This window comes from Phycodurus eques, chromosome 16 (assembly GCF_024500275.1).
Source record: "Phycodurus eques isolate BA_2022a chromosome 16, UOR_Pequ_1.1, whole genome shotgun sequence".
Taxonomy (NCBI): Eukaryota; Metazoa; Chordata; class Actinopteri; order Syngnathiformes; family Syngnathidae; genus Phycodurus; species Phycodurus eques.
Genome location: NC_084540.1, coordinates 15,101,664 through 15,121,018, shown reverse-complemented (window position 1 = coordinate 15,121,018; position 19,355 = coordinate 15,101,664). Strand labels below are relative to the sequence as shown.

Genomic DNA, 19,355 nt, shown 5'->3' with positions numbered 1-19,355 from the left:
CACCACCTCCCCAAACACAGTCGTGTAACAGTGAGAATGGCGTTAAATTGCTTTTACGTTGGTTATCGTTGCGTCACACCATAAAAATTGCCGGCTGCTTAATTGAGTTTCGATTGGCACCTTGCAAAAGAGAAATGAAGGTTGCCATTGATCCTCGCTGCTATTGATCGGTCTGCAGAGCGTGATCGAGCAGGAAAGCCTGGGACTGTCTGTGTTTATGCATGTGTGTACGTGTGTGAATTTGTGTGTTTGCGTGTGTGTGTGTGCGTACACGTGTGTGCGCATGTGGCTATTGGTGCGAGTGTGGGTGGGTGCGTGGCACCCCCTGGCTTTCACAGAGGAAATGCATTTCTTTTTTGTAAGTTCCAATCATTTCCCTGCATTCAAATTCACATTTTAAACTGCAACCCTGCTTTTCACCATTGCATTATCATCAGATATTTTGGCACTCAATACATTGCGAGGTTTTCTCATCGGCCATGAAACGCATATCTGAATGAGAGCCGTTCCTAACATTATGTCCCTTATTGTGGGCCTAAATAAGATGTGCAGAATATTATGTTGTTGAGTGACTGTCAATCAAAAGTGTCTATTTGAATGCAGCTCCTGAATTGGATCTCATTCAGTGGTGCATCTCATGAAGTGAGTATCATGTGTCACCCCAAATTGCTTATTTTGACTTTGGTGCCAGCCGGGATCCCCGCTAGTTTCAAGCGAGGTGACTTGGTACTGGGGCTATGTTGCCCTCGGTTTACCTGCCCAAATTGTAATTTTGGCTTTGTTGTCCCCAGTGTACTGGCCCAAATTGTTGTTTTGGGCATTGTTGCCCCCACTGTCCTTGTCCCAATTTTTGTTTTTGGTTTTGCTACCCTCCATTTACATGCCAATTTGGCTTTGTTGGCCCCGTTTTACCTACCCAAATTGTCGTTTTGGCTTTGTTGCCCCCAGTGTAAATGCCCAAATTGCTGTTTTTTGCTTTAATGCGTCCAATTTACCTGCATAAATCGTCATTTTGGCTTTTTTATCCTCCCTGTACTTGCCCAAATTGTTGTTTTTTGGCTTTGCTGCTCCCACTTTAAATGCCAATTTTGCTTTGTTGCCCCCAGTCTACTTGCCTAAATTGTTTATTTTGGCTTTGGTACCCCCAGTTTACTTGTCTAAATTATTGTTATGACTTTTCTACCCACAGTTTACTAAGCCATATTCTCATTTTGTCATGCGTCACAGCTGACATGATGCCATCATAATGTCATGTGGAGGCCATTTTTAATGTCTGGGCTGGGCCTCATGCAGGGGATAGAAGAGGGAGTGAGAGGGAGCGAGGGGGGGGGGGGGGGGAATGGTGGGAGGGAGAGATGTAGATGGACGGACAGAGGTCGCCATCGCTCTCTCTTGGTTTGGTTAGCCTGAAGTGCACTTCAACATGAGCTTCAAACAGAAACTGCAGCCTGTGAGTACTTTTAGTTTTATTTTTACATACACACGCCGCATTTATTTACTGCGAAATGTCTCTTTAGATGCACTTCTTTTCTATGTGGACGTGCACAGGTGAGCGACTGGAAGTCCGGACAGGTTGTTGTCATGTGACCACATGAGCTCATCCATGTGTTTTTTTCTTTGTTTCCCTTGGTTTACTTACCTGAATTGTCATTTTGGATCATTTGTCCCAGGTTTAGGTGGCCAAATTGTTCTTTTTGGCTTTGTTATCCAAAGTTTACTTTTGCAGACTGTTGTTTTTGTTTTCATCAGGCCCAGTTTATTTGTCCAAATTGTCGTTTTGGCTTGGTTCTCCCAGGTTGGCTTGCCCAAATTGTTGTTTAAGACTTTGTTGTCTGAAGTTTACCTGCCCAAACTGATGTTTTTGGTTTTGTTGCTACTGATGTACTTCCCCAAATTGTCATTTTGGCTTTATTACCCAAAGTTCACTTGACCAAATTGTTGTTTTTTTTTGGGCGTCGTTGCCCCCAGTTTACTTCCCCAAGCTGTCATGTGCAGTATCAATGATGTCTTCTTCCTTTCAGGCTAACACAAGAGCACCATGCAGGCGTGAACTGGTGCTATGTTAATCATAACGAGCTCACAGGTTGCGTGCGATGGGGGGGGGGGACTTTTGGTGGTCATTACGAAACAGAGCACATCAATAACTTGTTGGATGCCTCAACCTTGTGTTTACACTCTCATTAGCATGTCGTCCTTTCCCATGTGCTCAGCAGGTCACGGCGACCCGTCAGCACCCCCTGCGAGACCCCAAGTGTCGCTTAACCAGATTTAAAACCTACGCCAACATGCTTCTGTTAACAAACGTCTTTTCGGTGACCCCTAGCTGGCCTCATTTCGATTTGTTCCCAAATATAGTCAAGCTCCTTAAAAGCTGGCCGTTTTTAATGTGTGTGACTATTTTTAAGGTAGTTATTTTCACCTAGAAGCTCGGCCAGTGGAAACAGAACATTAATACACTTCTTGTGGTTCCTGGGAGAGAATTAAATGGTTATGTGTGTCGGAGGCAGCAGTTGAGCGTCTTCATGACGGGTGACATCATGCAAAGTGAAATGCAAATTAGCCTGGCCGCAAAATGAAAAGCATCAGATTCAATCAGTGTCGCTGTAAACTGCTAAATATCATATTAGTGGCATAATTTTGCTTTCTGATCAATACTTTGATTGCCCCCAGATGTACAACAATTGGTGACCCCTTGTTGTTGCTAGATTGCGCAGTAGGTGGCACATGTGGCTAATACGCCGCTTGTCTTACCAGCCAAACAAAAAAGATAAGGGATAAAACGTACTACTAACGCATGAATGAAATATAAAATATGGAACCTGTTTGTTTTGAACCTTGTACAATTAGTTCTATCATATTTAATGATTAGTCATAGCAGACATTGAATAGTCAGAAATGGATTGTTGTGGAAAAACAGTGGAAGCTTTTTAGTGCCTGCCAGATATGAAGGATGTCCCCCTTTTCCTCATTGTTTCATTCATTTCTCATCATGTATTGTCATTTGCTATTATGTTTTCAAAACTTGGCCTGTCTTCTGGTCTGAAATGGCCTCACTGTGATTAAGGTGATCAGTGACCCTCAAAGTGCCCGAACCCTTGAAACTGACATAATTAACGCTGTGTATGACTAGTTTGATTGAAGTTTTTCAGTCCAGTGTATATTTAAATAGATTTCAGGGCCCTGCAGCCAGAGCATTAATCTGTTCCCCGGTGGTTCAGATTTTCACTTCAGCGGTTGGCGATCAATCGATGTCAGCACTTATTTGCATGTCACATGGTCGAGACCATAATGGGGTCACATGGTCGGGACAGAAGCAGGTGAAAGCGGTCCCGTTTTTAACAGGACTCATTTGGACTGTGGAGAGTTGAGAGGAAGCTTGTTACATGAAATGATGCTGGAGAAAAGAAGAGATGAAGAAAGGAGGCAGGTGGCGCTGCAGAGGCTTTGCAGGAGCTCGCTCTTGTGCTGTTGTGGCGGGCAGGCGGATGCCAGGCTGGAGATGGAGCCTCTGGTTGTCATACCGATCAGTGCGATCCTAAATCTTAAAAGTGGGATTGTGATGCAAAAAGTATTTGTGTTTGTTTCACTTCTTGAAGAGGCTGGACACACTTAAGGACTTTTTATGTCTAATAATAGTTTTGATTGCGGTATAAAAGTAACAATATGTTAATTATTGCAAGGGTGTACAAATGCACTGCTTTATACTGAGAGCTGTTTATTCTGTTTTTATATTTAATGTTTAATACGATGAACTAGTTTGATCAATTGTTGTAAAACTAGATGGTAAGTACAAATATATATATATATATATATATATATATATATCATATTTTAGCATTTCTACACTCAGTGGACATTTCTTTAGATATACATGTTAAGTACATTATAATGAGCTCCAACATACTCTTTGAATTGATACTCTCCTCTTTATTTCTTTTATTTGTGTCCCATTTTTTTAGTGAAAAAAATATGTATTGTATGTATTGTATTGTATGTATTATTTTTTCTTTGGTTTTAATTGTATTTTTGTCTTGTTATTATATTTATTCTTTATTTTAGTTTTCTTTATATTTATGTTTTTTTTATTGTTACATTTATTGTTGTCTTGTATGTTATTTATTTTTTTGCAAATTTCTTTATCACTTTTGTTCATTTTTATTTTTGTTGTTGTTCTACTTATTTCCTAGATTTGTACTAATTTTATCCTTACTTTTTTATCCTTTTCAGTAACTGCTTTTGTATTTATTTATTTTTGTTACATCAAAGTCAGATTTTCATTGTACAGCAGCACATAACTTTATATATATATATATATATATATATATATATATATATATATATATATATATATATATATACATACGTATGTATTTATAAAGTGCAGATGTACCTAATGAATTGTCTAGTGAGCGTACATTACATGAGCGTGTCACTGAATCTCTTCCTTCCGCGTCAGGTGCTGTCGCTGGGCGCTGACGTGCTTCCTGAGTACAAGCTGCAGGCGCCGCGCATCCACCGCTGGACCATCCTGCACTACAGCCCCTTCAAGGCCATGTGGGACTGGCTCATCCTGCTGCTGGTCATCTACACGGCCATCTTCACGCCCTACTCGGCCGCCTTCCTTCTCAACGAGGTGGAGGAGGATCGCCGGCGGACGTGTGGCTACACGTGCAACCCGCTCAACGTGGTGGACCTGGTGGTGGATGTCATGTTCATCGTGGACATCCTCATCAACTTCCGGACCACCTATGTCAACCACAACGACGAGGTGGTCAGCAACCCGAGCCGCATCGCCCAGCACTACTTCAAGGGCTGGTTCCTCATCGACATCGTGGCCGCCATACCCTTCGACCTGCTCATCTTCCGCTCAGGCTCGGAGGAGGTATGGAAATATGGAAACAGGGTTTTAAGATGAATGTTTTTGGTCACTAGCCACCATGGCTACTGTTTATCCAGAGTTACTAGCCACTCAGTATTTTAAAAAGCCACAGTTTTATATTTTTTTCAATCCAAAATACATTTTTCAATGAGGGCAGGGGGGGCTCATCGAGCTTTTTTTTTTTTTTTTAATCAATCGAAGTAAATTCATCATCCGAGGTATGCTGAGCTAACTATTTCAGATGGAAATATATTCGTCAAGGGGTCGAAGGAGGGGGACAGTTTCCTGATCTATGCAAAGTGTCTGTTTCTGGGTCAAACTGTGGCAGTCGTAAAACCTTTATTAACTGTATGGGCAATGTTCACAATATTATCCCATTCTTCAGTGTTGTTCAAATGTAAAAAATAAGTGCACTATTCAAAGGGGCTAGGGACCAAGACCCACTCCCAATCGAAAAAATTGCATGGACCGCAATAGGATTCTGACAGTATGATAACCACAATAATGCAATTACGGTTCTACAATGTATTATTTTGAAATATTGGAGTGAGTAACAAAACTTTCTTCCATCGAATGCACTCCGTGGGTACCTTAGTGAATGTAAAAAGAAAATAACCAATTGCATTTCTCGAAAGAAAATCAAAAGGTAGTACAACAGTAAAAGTAAAGAGTGGCCAAAAATACACCTCGACCCGCATGCATATTTTGTATTGGTATTGTTGTTGAAAAATGCAAACTCATTTTTTATCCGATTACTCGTTGAATCGATGGGACAATCGGAAGAGTAATCGATTCTGAAAATATTCGAAAGGTGCCGCCCTACTTGACAGTAATAACAAGACGGCGTCTCTCGTCCCAGCCGCAGACGACCACGCTGATCGGCCTGCTGAAGACGGCGCGTCTGCTGCGTTTGGTGCGAGTGGCCCGCAAGCTGGACCGCTACTCGGAGTACGGCGCCGCCGTGCTCTTCTTGCTCATGTGCACCTTCGCCCTGATCGCCCACTGGCTGGCGTGCATCTGGTACGCCATCGGCAACGTGGAGCGCACCGGCTCGGCGCGCGTGGGCGTCATGAAGATCGGCTGGCTGGACAACCTGGCCGAGCAGATCGGCAAGCAGTACAACGACAGCGACGCGGCGTCGGGGCCGTCCATCAAGGACAAGTACGTCACAGCGCTCTACTTCACCTTCAGCAGCCTCACCAGCGTCGGCTTCGGAAACGTGTCGCCCAACACCAACCCCGAGAAGATCTTCTCCATCTGCGTCATGCTCATCGGATGTGAGTCCCTCCGCGTTGTATTCGCATTCCGTGTTCCGTTGCCTTATGTAAAGGCAGTTACCATCTGCTGCCTCGCTCTCTTAAGAGTGCATTTTCTGCAGTCAGCATAGTGACTGTAGGTTAGTTTTAGTGTTTTAGCATGTACCATTTTCCTCTAAATATGGTCTCAGAGGCTATAATTGTGGAAAATGAATTATAATTTATCATGATTTTTGAAATTATTTATATATCCATTTTTTGTATAGTTTGCATTTTTTTCTTGTTTTATCATTTCTATTTGTTTGTCATTTTTGTTTTTGGTACGTATGTTATTGTTTGTATTTGCATTTTTTGTTTTCAGTTTTATCTTTTGTAGCTTTTTATTAGTTTTTTCATTTGTTTATATTTGTCTTTATTTTTTTCTTTTTGTTTGTAATTGATTTTTCTTTTTTATTCATATTTTTCAGATTTTATTTTATTTTTCTTTTATTTGTATTTTTCTTGTTTTTTTTAAATGTTGTTTTTTCCTTGTTTTTAAATTATCTTTTTTTGTTGTATTAGTGTCTTTTTTGGTTATTTTGTTGTTTTATTTTTAAAATCTGGTTTTGTATTTTGTGTTGTGTTTATTTTTCTTTTTATTGTTTTTCATTCTTCTTATTTGGTTTGTATTTTTCTCATTTTTTTATTTTTACCTTTTTTTTCTATATTTGGTCTTTCCTTTTTCTTTTTCATATATACTTGTTTTTAATTTTAGGGATTTTTTTTTTGGGGGGGGGGGGAGCAACACAGTGTCTGAGTGGTTACCACATCTGTTTCACAAGTGTTGGGGGCTCAAATCCAGCCTTCCAGTATGGAGTCTGGGTACTTCGGTGTCCTCCTACATTCCAAAAACATGCATTTTAGACTTGAAATTGCTCATAGTTGTGACTCTAAGTTTGAAGATTAGTTTTTGGGTTTTTTTTGTCTTTGTTTGCTGACGTCAGCTGTGGTAGGCTCCAGGATACTGACTGAGGATAAGCGGTACAGACAATGCATGGATGGATAGTTTTTAAAATTTTTCATTAATTGGTTGGTATTGGTTTGTTACAGTTCCAGCCATTAGAGCGGACAGCAAAGAATAGTATGACTGTACAGGGAAACGCTTGTGTTTGAAATTTTGCTCAACTTACCGCTTTCCTCTCGTGCAGCTTTGATGTACGCCAGCATCTTTGGCAACGTGTCGGCCATCATCCAGAGGCTCTACTCAGGCACGGCGCGCTACCACACGCAGATGCTGCGCGTCAAAGAGTTCATCCGCTTTCATCAGATCCCGGGCGGCCTGCGGCAGCGTCTTGAAGAGTACTTCCAGCACGCCTGGTCCTACACCAACGGCATCGACATGAATGCCGTGAGTGCGCTTGAGTAACCGTGTCTCCAAACAGGTCTTAACGGGCTCCCAGAATCCCTGCAGGTCGACATCTGCTTGCTCCTGAACCACATGCCGATCCAGCCTTTATTCTTTTGTGTTTTAGTTTTATTCTTGTTTCTTTTTTTGTGTGTGTGTTGTTGTTAATTTTATTTTTGTTGTTATTTAAATCACTGGTGGTAAAATGGCGCACTTGCCTGACTTAGTGAAGGCAGCGTAGGTTCAGTTCCCGCTCATTGTCAGTGTAAATGTGAGTGTAAATGGTCGTCTGTCTTTATAGCGTATGTGCCCTGTGACCAATTCAGTGTGTAGTCAGCCTTTCGCCCAAAGTCAACCGGGACAGGCTGCAGCGCTCTGCGGTATAGGAAACAGATGGATTGATACATTTTATTTTTTGTTATTTCTGTTTAAATTTCTTATTGTATTCCTGTTTTTCTTTCTTTTTCTTTTTATGTTTTTTTAATGTTTTATTTAGATTCTTATTTTTATTTTCCTTTTTTTTATTCAACCCCTATTTAGCCTGGAAAATAGCACTCAGATAAAAAAAACATATTTTACAAGCCTGGACTCCTTGTCAATTTTATCTTGTCGTTCTTGGTTTTTATTTTGTGTTTTATTTTTTCATTTAATTTTTTTCCTTCTTTACATTTTGATCAATTTGTTCTTCTTTTTATTTATTTTTAACTTTAGTTTTTGTTCTTTTAATTTTTATATTTTGCTTTTATATCCATTTTCTATTCAGTTTTTTCCGTTCTTTTTATTTGTATTTTTATTGTAAATTGTATTTTACTTGTACAGTATTTGTTTTATTGATATTTGTTTTAACTTCCTTTGTTTTTATTTAGTTTTAATTTGATTTTTTGTGTACTTTTTTCTTTTTGGATTTTTATTTTTGTTTATTTTTTCTGATTTGTTTTTTTGGTTGTTTTATTTGTATTGTTCTTGTTTTTTAATGTTTCTTGTTTCATTTCCATTGCTTCTTTTCATTTTAGTTCACAGTATTTGTATTTTTCATTGTTTTATTTTTATTTTAATTTTAATTTTGTGTTTTTGTACTTTTTCTTTATTTTTTTGTTTTAATTTAATTTTTGCTTTAATTTGTACTTTTTCTTTTATTTTATTTTTTGTTGCTGTTACTTTTGTGCATTGTGACTTTTTGTTGTTTTTCATTTCCCTTGTATATTGTATTGTATATGAATTAAACGTACATCCATGTGTGTGCACAGCAACAGGGAAAGCAATAAATGTCCTGAAATGCTTTTGAAAGCTGCTAACTGTGTCTCCAAGCAGGTCTTGAAAGGCTTCCCGGAGTGCCTGCAGGCCGACATCTGCCTGCACCTAAACCGCACGCTGATGCAGCAGTGCAAAGCGTTCCGAGGCGCCAACAAAGGCTGCCTGCGCGCCCTGGCCGTCCGCTTCAAGACCACCCACGCCCCGCCCGGCGACACCCTGGTACACAGTGGTGACATTCTATCCGCCCTCTATTTCATCTCCGGTGGCTCCATTGAAATTCTCCGCGAAGACATGGTGGTGGCCATATTGGGTGAGTGTGATACCTGCTATATTTGCCTGGCATTCAAATTCAGAGCACTCCACCAAAGCTTTGCCATTCTCCTTATAAGTAAATGAAGGACTAGTTTTAATTAGAATTTATTTTTATATTAATTTCAATTTAAATTGGATTAAATGTTTTATTTAATTTCATTTAATTTACGAAAGACAACATGAATTTTTATGGATGTTTTTTTTTTTTGTCTTCTTTTTTTCCAGCCACAACATCAAAACACACACGCACACAACCAACGCACTCTCACACACACACACACACACACACACACTCAAGCACGCACGTTGCTGTGTTGTGTTGCCAGGGGTGTTTGGGCACGGCTCCATTTTATTCTTCCATTCCGCAGCACCATTGATCCCCAATAACGGTCCCGCTCAAAGCCGCTCGGGTGCTTTCTTTTCCAGCTGAAAATTCACCGCAGTCTTTTTGTTTTGTTTTGGTTTTTAACTTTTTGGGCGTGTCCAGGAAAGAACGACATCTTCGGCGAGTCCGTCAGCATGTACGGCAGGCCCGGCAAGTCCAGCGCCGACGTCCGGGCGCTGACCTACTGCGACCTTCACAAGATCCAGAGGGATGACCTGATGGAGGTTCTGGACATGTACCCGGACTTTGCCGAAACCTTCTGGCACAACCTGGAGGTCACGTTCAACCTGAGAGATGTGAGTGCCACCGGAGCAAGGGGACGTTTTTGAAAATGCAGCCACCAATGCCTGTTTAACCTAACGTTATGAAATTTGGTAGACGTATCATGAGTAGACCCACAAAAAAAATGACATTTATAAGGACACACAGAAGTACTGTGCTGTCTAAAAGCTATGAAACAATAAAACATGCAAAGGTTATATAAAACTGATAAAACCAATATGTGATATATATGAAACATACATTTTGTCTGACGACTTGACTTACAAGTTCAGTTTGTTCCGTGACCATGCTTGTAACTCAGATCACTCGTGTCGAAAATAGACTTTCACTTCTGTATGACTCCTTTTGCTTTACTATTGTACCTATCGTAGAAGTAATACACTCACACTGCTTTACCAAGTTGACTCCGCTTACACCTGGCTCATATTTTTCTGTGGTTTCGTGCTTTAATTGAATGGACATCACTCGCTTCGTCTCAGCACTCACTTTCTTCGGACCAGTGGTTAGAATAAATACATTTTTGCAAAATACATGCACACACAAAAAAATAAAAAAGCTGAAAATGCAAGCACAAAACACAACAGCTACCTGTACTTTCACTGTACAGTCTGTAAAAAAATACAAGAAATAATTGGTCGCTACTTTGTGGATTTGGTTTATTGCGGGGGGTTTTCTGGACAGTAACAAAAATTTGGGATCAGCGTTTATTTGTGACCCTAGTCCTGGAACCTTTCTGGCGCATCTCATATACTAGACACACGGTCGACGCAAAATTGTGAGCAATGAGTCTTGATCATTGGGTGTTGACAAAAGAAAACAAAACTCTGATAAGTCAACTCTACAAGGTCTGAGGTCGGAGCTGGCTGGACCAAACCTCGCGTGTGTGATGAATAGATGCAATAACTCTGCTCCAATATTTTCTTGAAGCTGGTATTTGTACATTGCTGAAGCTGCTATGTATCAGGCAGATCGAGTAAACCAGCCAACCCCGAGCAAGGACTCTGAATGTGGCTACCGCCGCACCAGGCACCACAGAAGCTCCCCCCGACGCCGCAACCGACCCGGTGAGTGATGACCCCACCTTTCCAAAAAAATCTCTCCCAACAGTTACATCATTTTTAAAAAAAAGTCCTTATTAAGATGGCACGGACCGGGAGGACACCTACCCCGAGCAGTCTTGTCCGATGGACGACCATCACAGAGTCGCAACATCGTGCTGGGACGAACAGTGCAGCAGCGACACTTTTTCATCTGAGTCCAGCGACGAGGAGATGAAGCGCGGGAGACGTAGCAGCAAGGGAGAGCTGTTCCCTCTGCCGGGAGGAGACGCCAGAGACTTCCCCCCGCCTGTCATCAACCTCCTGCCGCACAGCAGACCCTCCCCTGGGATGGCCAAGCCCGTAGACCTCGCTGGTCCACCGTACTCAGGTGAAGAGTCCGTGCATAGTGGAAATGGGCTCAAATTTGAGCATTTCCTTACCTACCTGCTTCTGAGTTTGCACGTGAAAGATGTGGAAAGTTTGCAAATGCTACATTTAAAAACCTTATTCGAATGTAGTACCATTGGGATAACATTTGTCACACTTGTCTTATCATTTCAAATATATACATTATCAAACACCCTTAAAATATCATTTTCTTTCACCATAATTAATTCCGATACGATACATTTTTTGCTTCCAAGTTTTAGCTCAACAACCCTTAAACACAAATGTAATTGATTTTCATTTTATTTTATTCCATGATATTTAATTTCATGTAATTTATTGAGCTCTCTTTTCGCTGACTAGTCAAAACAGCACTTTAAAGACAATTTTTATTTTATTTTAGCTACTGTGATGTATGGATGATTGCTTTTGTTTTTTAATTGTAATTTACTATTTTATTTTAGCTCCAATATATTTAAGTTTTCCTATAATTTGACACTATTCGTTTATTTTGGTTATTGTAAATTGCAAGCTAAATTTTTATTTCTTATTTATTTATTAATTTACTAAATTATAGTTGTACTGTATTTTCATAGCTACATTTTAGCTGTATAAAGTATTTAATCAAATAAAACAAGTTGTTTTTAATGCTTTTAGCTCATGTTTGATGTACTATTTAGCTCAATAGTCAAAATAGAACTTTAATATAAATGTTCTTAATTTTTTTTAGTTGACTTAAAATGTTATTTTTACTATTACATTTTTTTTTTAAATGTTAAGCTTTTCAGTCATTTTAAAAATTGTATTTAATTATTTTAGCTACTGTACCTTGCTAAAAAGTGTGAACATAAATACAAATTATATTTATTTCATTTATTTTTGTTATATTTTTAGTTTTTTATATTTTAGTCTCAAATATTTTAGTGGAATATTAAAAACATTTTATTTATTTGAATTTATAACCAAGGACTGAAAGAAATGAACAACAACTTCATCCAGATTAGGTATTAAACTGTCGTCAAGTGCAAAGTTGAAGATGATGTGGTGCAATTGTCTTGACAGCAGCGGTTCCGGTCAGCATGTCGGGCCTTTACGGCTACTGGCCGGACCGCCGGGCCAGCCAGTACTCCGAGGCCCAGCGACGCTCGTCGTGCGCGGCCAGGACCGCCGGCTTCCAGCCCGGCCCCTGTCCCGAGGACCGGCCTAGCGAGCTCGGGTCCAGATTGGAAGTGCTGCAGTCTCAGTTAAACCGGTGGGACTTGATATTGCAAAATGTTGGCTGATGGCGTTATGACAAAATCATGAATTAATGTAAAAATAAAAATCGTTGGAAGGGGGCACCCGGATTTGAACCGGGGACCTCTTGATCTGCAGTCAAATGCTCTACCACTGAGCTATACCCCCTTCTACTGGGCTGAGTCTGCAAATGTAGCTTTATTCATTCATCCTAACTTGAAAATGAAAAATAGGGGGTAAAAATGGAGAAAGAAAGGCTGAACACTTAAAACTATTTTGAAAAATAATGATAATAATAATAATAAAGCGTAATTTTCTTTTTTTAAGCGAGTCGGCGGGACAGCAACCTCTGGTGGACTGTAGGAAACCTTCTATTTGGAAGCTCATTACAGGCTATTGTTTTAATCTTACAAAATAGATTTATTACAGTTCCAAACCCAACTTCGTCATCTTAAAATAACAATACTTTTTAAAAATAAGGTATTTGTTAAGCGCAAAAGAAATTCTTGTTGACAGGATGCGTCACGTTTTACTTTCGCTTTCTACGGAAGGTAGCGCACGAATCACGTGGCCCACAAAGGCATTCGTTTGAGTTTAAATATGTATGCTAAACATTTCGTTCATTGGTAGTTAAAAATTTCTCAACATAACGATTCATTACTTTTATTAAAAATAATTTTAGTACTTTATAGAGTTAATCAATTCTAGGGTTAAACTGTTGAGATCAGAAAACTATTTGTGTGACTTCTAAGGCATATCTCATATATAGTCTCATATTGCTCATTTTCTAAATTGTAATTTTCCGTATACATGGGCATCTCTATAAATTGGAGTAGTGTGTAAAATGTACTTTATTTCACAAGTGGTAGTTAAATAGTGAAACTCAATATATAGACTAAATTCGAGCAGCACATTTAATTTATGTTTTTATAATCATTTCTATGATTACAATTTACAGCTAATTCGTCCTTTTTAAGAGTTCATAATACATGAAACCCTTGCTGTCCACAAGTGAATAGTGTCCACTGAGAATAGCAAAAATTCCGCCCAAAAATGTATAATTATAGTTGAAATCCTAAATACACCCTGAACTATGACACCAAAGCACCGAAAGCACTTTTTCTCTCTATATGAAGCTCCTCCCCTCAGTTCTACAAACGTGCCACTAGATGGCGCCAAATGGCGACCGGTTCCACTGCTCGTCTCTGTGTTCTCGCCGCAGGCTGGAGAGCCGAATGACGGCGGACATCACCGTCATCCTGCAACTCCTGCAGCGTCAGATGGCGCCGGTGCCGCCCGCCTACAGCGCCGTGTCGCCCGGCCCCCTGCCCCCCGCCGCCGCCGCCGCCCTGTACGGCGCCCCGGCGCCGCCCGCCCTCCGCGCCGTCCCTCCCATGACGGACAGCGCCGCCTCGCTGCTGCAGGTACGCGCACCACGACGACTGCTTGCGTGAGTCCCAGTGTGTTCAACTTGGTGAAAAAGGGTTTCAATATTATGAGTTCAAATCTTACAAGGAAGAAGTCGATCTGACAACAATCAAGTTGCGAGAAAGATCATAGTCCTTAGTAATAACAAGACTAATCTTCAAATATTATGAAATAAAGTTGTTATTTTTCCCGGAAAGAAAAAAAAACGGGGAAAAAAAAATCATAAATAGTGATCAATCAATAAAGTTTGAATTCACGAAAAGTTGTGATTAGGACAATATTAGGACATAAAGTTGGGTGACCAGTTCAGGGTGTACCCCGCTTCTCGCCCGAAGATACCTGGCATCGGCTCCAGTGCAGCGGTACAGAAAATGGATGGATGGATGAATAAATCACAATTTCACGTGAAAGGCTGAGACTGTTATGATAATAAAGTTGTCATTTTATGAGAATAAAGTTATATGACAATAACAAAGTTGTGAAAAGGAAATTATATGTGGGGGGAAGATGTAGTCGAAATACACAAAAGGTCGTTATTATGACACTAAATATTATGAGATGGGGTTGGAATTTTGCGATAAAATGATATTGCAAGAATTTAATTGCAATAATTTAGGAAAAAAATTGCAATTTCTTTCGAGGGAAAAAAAAGTTGTACTGTTATGTGAAATGTTATGAAATGAATGTGTCATTTTACCAGGAGAGTAATAAATGTAGTAAAGTTGAGGTGATCAAAGAATACATTTAAAATTCACAAAAAGTTGTAATTACAACAGAATTAGGAGATAAAGTTGGAAATTGTATGTAAAAAAACCCCCCAAAAAACATTGAACGTGATTAAATCGCAATTTTTTGCGAAAAAAACGTTTTGAAAAAAATTGAAATAATCTGAGATGAAGATTAACTTTTACAAGGAAAAGATCAATTTTACGAGAGCAAAATTGAAATAGTTGAAAAAAAGGTCATAATTATACATTTACAAAAAAGTTACAATTATGAAAATAAAAAATAAAATAAACCTGAAAAAGTCATCATAGCGTAACGCAAACATTTTGCTAGTATGACTAGAAAAAGTTACAAATTTACCGTGGAAAAAAAGTCATAATATAACAATGAAAACATCATAAAGTTGAAATTACGAGAATAAGGGTAAAGTATCACACACACACACACACACACACCGACATGACTACAGGCGTGTCCAACTTGTCCCACTTCCCGTCCTAGAGTCCAGAGTCCGAGTCCAAGTCCAAGGACTCGCTGTCCAGCGGGATCCACGTGACGGCCGCCTCTGACGACACCATTTCCCTGACGCCGCCGCAGCCCGAGGCCCCGGGCACGCTGGCCACCGCCCAGCGCTTCCCGTCGCTCCCCGAGCACCTGGAGGTCTCCTCGGAAGCGCCGGAGATCCAGAGGCACGTCTCGGACCCCGTCCTGCCGGGGAGCCCCGGGAGCTAGAAGGTGAACGCTCAGAAACAGTTTAAAACGTGACGTATGGAAAAAATAAAAATGAAAAAAAAGTTTTGCAGTGAGAACAGAAAAATCAAAATCGTTGAAAAAAGTTGAAATAGTTAAGGAAATTTGTATGTGAAAAATGTCATCGTTGTGAGCGTAACATTGAAATTTGGGGGATAAAGTTGTCATTTTATGAGAGAGAAAAAAATGCAATTTTACAACAAAAAGTTTAAAATTATGTTTTTAAAAAAAAGTTGGACGTGGGAAGAATGAAGTGAAAATTATTGAAAAAGTTGAAACATTGCAAGATAAAGGAATGGAATTTCGTGAGAGAAATTCTGTTTCACCAGAATAAAAAATGGCAATATCACATGGGAAAAGTTATACTGTTACAGAATTTCATCAAAAAGTTGAAGAGAATAACATCAAAATTGTGGAGAAATGTGCTGAAATAGAAGGGCATTGTACATGGAAAAAGTTTCAAATATTTTGAGATAATGTTGTAGTTTATGAGGGAAAAAAATGCAATTACTGTACATAAACCTGGTTAAATTGTGTACGTTGAAAAAATTCTGCACTGGGAAGAATAAAGTCATCATTTTCTCCCCTGACATTGCGACTTTAGTCTCGTAAATGTTGCCACTTAATTGTCTATTTTCCTGTCTTTTCAGCGTGTCTCTCACACATGTTGGAATATGTTCCAAACTTGAAATGTCCCGCCATCTTGACCAGGTTCCTCTTTCCACCTCACTGGTCTTCGAGACTCCACAGCGCCCCCTCTCGCTGCTGTGCAGCACTTTGCCCCTCCCTTCCACACACACACACGCACGCGCGCGCGCACACGCACAGACCCACGTTCGCACACGAGAAAACAAAACGAATGTTTTGAAAAAATGTTGACATTGAAGAAAAGAGCAAAGAGATGTACTGTACATATGCTGGAGGCGCTTTGAAAGGAAGAAGAACACTTGATACACTTTTACTTTGCATTAACATCCATCATAATTCCATCCATTTTCTGTACCGTTTATCCTCACTAGGGTCGCGGGCGTTTCCGGAGCCTATCCCAGCTATCTTTGGGCGAGAGGCGGGGTACACCCTGAACTGAATTAACCTACCATGCATGTTTTTGGGGATGTGAGAGGAAACCGGCGTACCCGGAGAAAACCCACCCGGGCACGGGGAGAACATGCAAACTCCATACATGCGAGGCCGGATTTGAACCTGGGTCCTCAGAACTGTAAGGCAGATGCCCTAACCAGCCGGCACCGTGCCATCACGTTGCATTAACATGTTTTGCATATTTTTTTACAAAGGCGTATTAGTACCACACTCAAAAGAATAATACATAATTACACTGCAACAATACAAATTAATATTTTTTTTTCACATGATCATTACATAGAAAGATTGTTTTCCCGATCACAGATGTTATTCCTGTAAAATGGTAAATTTTTCTCCGAAAATATAAGACTTTTTTCTCAGAAATCAATTTTATGTTCTTTTAAGAGGACTTTGTTTTCCCAATAAAATATTCCTTTTTACTGAAAATATGACTTTTTTCTCATAAAAAAATGACCTTTCTTGAAAAAAATAAACATTATTTTCTCTGAAACACCATACACAACTTGCATTTTCCCCCACAAAAATACAAAGTATTTTTGAAAAATATGGCCTCTCAAAAAATCCAAACCTTTTTTTTGAAAAATACTATTTTTTTTCGCTGAACTTTACAACTTTTTTTCACAAAAAAAACCCTACTTTTTATCTCGAAAATATAGAACATTTTTAACTTTTCTTTAAATATACTACATGCTCCTTGTTAATTTTTTTTCTTCAAAAATACACAAAACCTTTTGGAAAACAATGAATTCTCTCTCCAAAAAATATATTTTTTAAGAACATATACAATTTAAAAAGAAAAACTACTTTTTTCACTGAATAAATAATAACTTTTTTCCAAAACATTATTTTTTTCTTTAAATAATTACTAACCGCTTCCCTTTAAAATGTATAACCTGTTTCTTCTGAAAAAAATAGACTTTTTCTAAAAATTAAACAAAAAAACATTTTCCTCCAAAAAAAAAAGTACCTTGGAAAATACAAACTTTTTTTTAAAAATACTACTTTAGTCTCTGAAATTTACAACTTTTGGACAACTTTTTAAAAAAGTAATATAATAATAATCCAACTTTTTCCTTGGAGAAAACATAGCATTCTTTCTAAAAAGAATATATAACCTTTTCTTGATAAAATGTCTTCTCCCTTGAAATGTAGACTTTTTCAAGAAAATATGAAACTTTTTTTCTGAAAAACCAAATACTTAAAAAATACTTTTTTACCAACTTTTTCCTCAAAGATTTACAACTTGGTTCATAAAGATTATATAGACTCTTTCCTTGATAATGTCCAACTTTTTCTTAAAATTTTATTTTTAAAGAAAAAAAGGAAAAAAATGACTTTTTTCGTTTATAACATTTTATCTCTTAAAAATACCATACTTTTTTTTCTCAGAAAATACCAACTTAAAAAAACAGTCTACACATTTTTTTGTTTTTTTTAATATACCAACTTTACCCCCCACCTTTTTTACCCCCCCCCCCCCCAAAAAAAATTTTTTTTCTCAAAATAATAAAACCTTTTCACATTTTTCTCCAAAGAGTAAGACTTTTCTTCTCTGAAATCTAAAACGTTTTTTAACATCTTTTTCCCTATTTTTTTTTCTTTTTCAATGCAGCCCTAATACTCCTTTTAGACCACAGGTGTCTAACTGGTGGCCCGGGGACCAGATCCGGCCCGCCACGTCATTTTGTGTGGCCCGCGAGAGTGTGCATCGACTTTGTGTTTCTCGCTAAAATACCAAAATTGCAAATCGGCTTCACTTTTAAAAATGTTGATATTGCAAGCATTTTTTTGTTACCAACCCCACTTTCAAAATAACATTGATTACATACTGTAGTTGAACAAACTGTTTTTTTTCTGGCTTCTGATTTCAACAGTAATTATCCATTAATTTGTGTATATGTAATAATATGAGGCAATCATATTGGTTTGCAGCCAGAACGGCCCTCCGAGTGGAACCATAACTGCGATGTGGCCCGCGACAAAAATGAGTTTGACACCCCTGTCTTAGACAAATGTAATCTTTGTAGAGGAATGCTGTCCGTGTCACATGTAGTAAAGAGTTTCAAAAGAGTGAGTGGATTTGCTGTTGTTGTGCTGCGAGAAAACCAAGTAGTGGTGTCATGATTTTCATCTCATATTTTCATTTAGCTTTGCTATAAAATCCACAATTTAATGTTTAAATTGGACCAGAGATCAATTTTCATGGGATTAGATTTGTTCTTTTTCACCGTGGATGTATACGCTGGAGTGCTAAAACACCGAATGTTCACACAATTATTAAGAGTGAAGAGGATGGAAACTGTCAAACAACAAATATAATCAGTTTCAATAGGCGCAAGAAATTGAATGTATGATGACTTTTTCAATAAATGCATTTATAATCCTGTGTTCGAATGACCAATTTTTTTTCTCAAAAATCTGAATTTTTTGCAAATCAATTTTTTTTTCTACAAAAATAGATATCTGGTTTCCCCCCAAAAAATGGGTGAAAATTAAAAAAAAACTTTTTATATCACATTTAAAAAAAAAAATTACGAATTTTCCTCAAACTTTGATATTTTTTATGGAACTTAAAGAACGTTCTCTTAAAGTACTCCTTTTAGTAAAAAAAAAAAAAATCTGTAATTTTTACAACTTAAACAAAATTGTGAAAAAACAAAACTTTCTCAAAAAAAATTTGCCAAAAAAAGAACTAAAAACTATATATTATTTTCGCCTAAAACTGAACAATCTTGTGGGGGTATAGCTCAGTGGTAGAGCATTTGACTGCAGATCAAGAGGTCCCCGGTTCAAATCCGGGTGCCCCCTTTAACACTTTTGAATGAATTAATAGTTGTCCTATATCCGTCATCTGAGAAAGCCATGTTCGAAGACCGTTTTGACTAGCAACATTTTACACGAACATTAAGATGATTCTGTACTGTACTTGCAC

The 19,355-nt window shown here is 38.6% G+C and overlaps 1 protein-coding gene and 2 non-coding genes across 3 annotated transcripts in view; 2 read left to right on the top strand and 1 right to left on the bottom strand.

The window, feature by feature from the left end:
• Positions 1 to 17,109, top strand: part of kcnh6a (potassium voltage-gated channel, subfamily H (eag-related), member 6a) — a 38,695-nt gene extending 21,586 nt beyond the window's left edge. The window contains 11 exon segments of the mRNA XM_061699651.1: positions 4,457 to 4,882; positions 5,739 to 6,156; positions 7,323 to 7,522; positions 8,831 to 9,083; positions 9,573 to 9,766; positions 10,717 to 10,816; positions 10,893 to 11,180; positions 12,242 to 12,431; positions 13,638 to 13,839; positions 15,071 to 15,304; positions 15,970 to 17,109. Of these exon segments, the coding sequence (XP_061555635.1) occupies positions 4,457 to 4,882; positions 5,739 to 6,156; positions 7,323 to 7,522; positions 8,831 to 9,083; positions 9,573 to 9,766; positions 10,717 to 10,816; positions 10,893 to 11,180; positions 12,242 to 12,431; positions 13,638 to 13,839; positions 15,071 to 15,301 (2,502 nt within the window). The 3' untranslated portion in view covers positions 15,302 to 15,304; positions 15,970 to 17,109.
• trnac-gca (transfer RNA cysteine (anticodon GCA)) lies at positions 12,512 to 12,583 on the bottom strand. Its single transcript has one exon. It is a non-coding gene; the product is annotated as a tRNA-Cys (tRNA).
• A 2,050-nt stretch (positions 17,110 to 19,159) lies between the features above and the next one.
• On the top strand, positions 19,160 to 19,231 carry trnac-gca (transfer RNA cysteine (anticodon GCA)). The gene has a single exon. It is a non-coding gene; the product is annotated as a tRNA-Cys (tRNA).
• Positions 19,232 to 19,355: the final 124 nt, after the last annotated feature.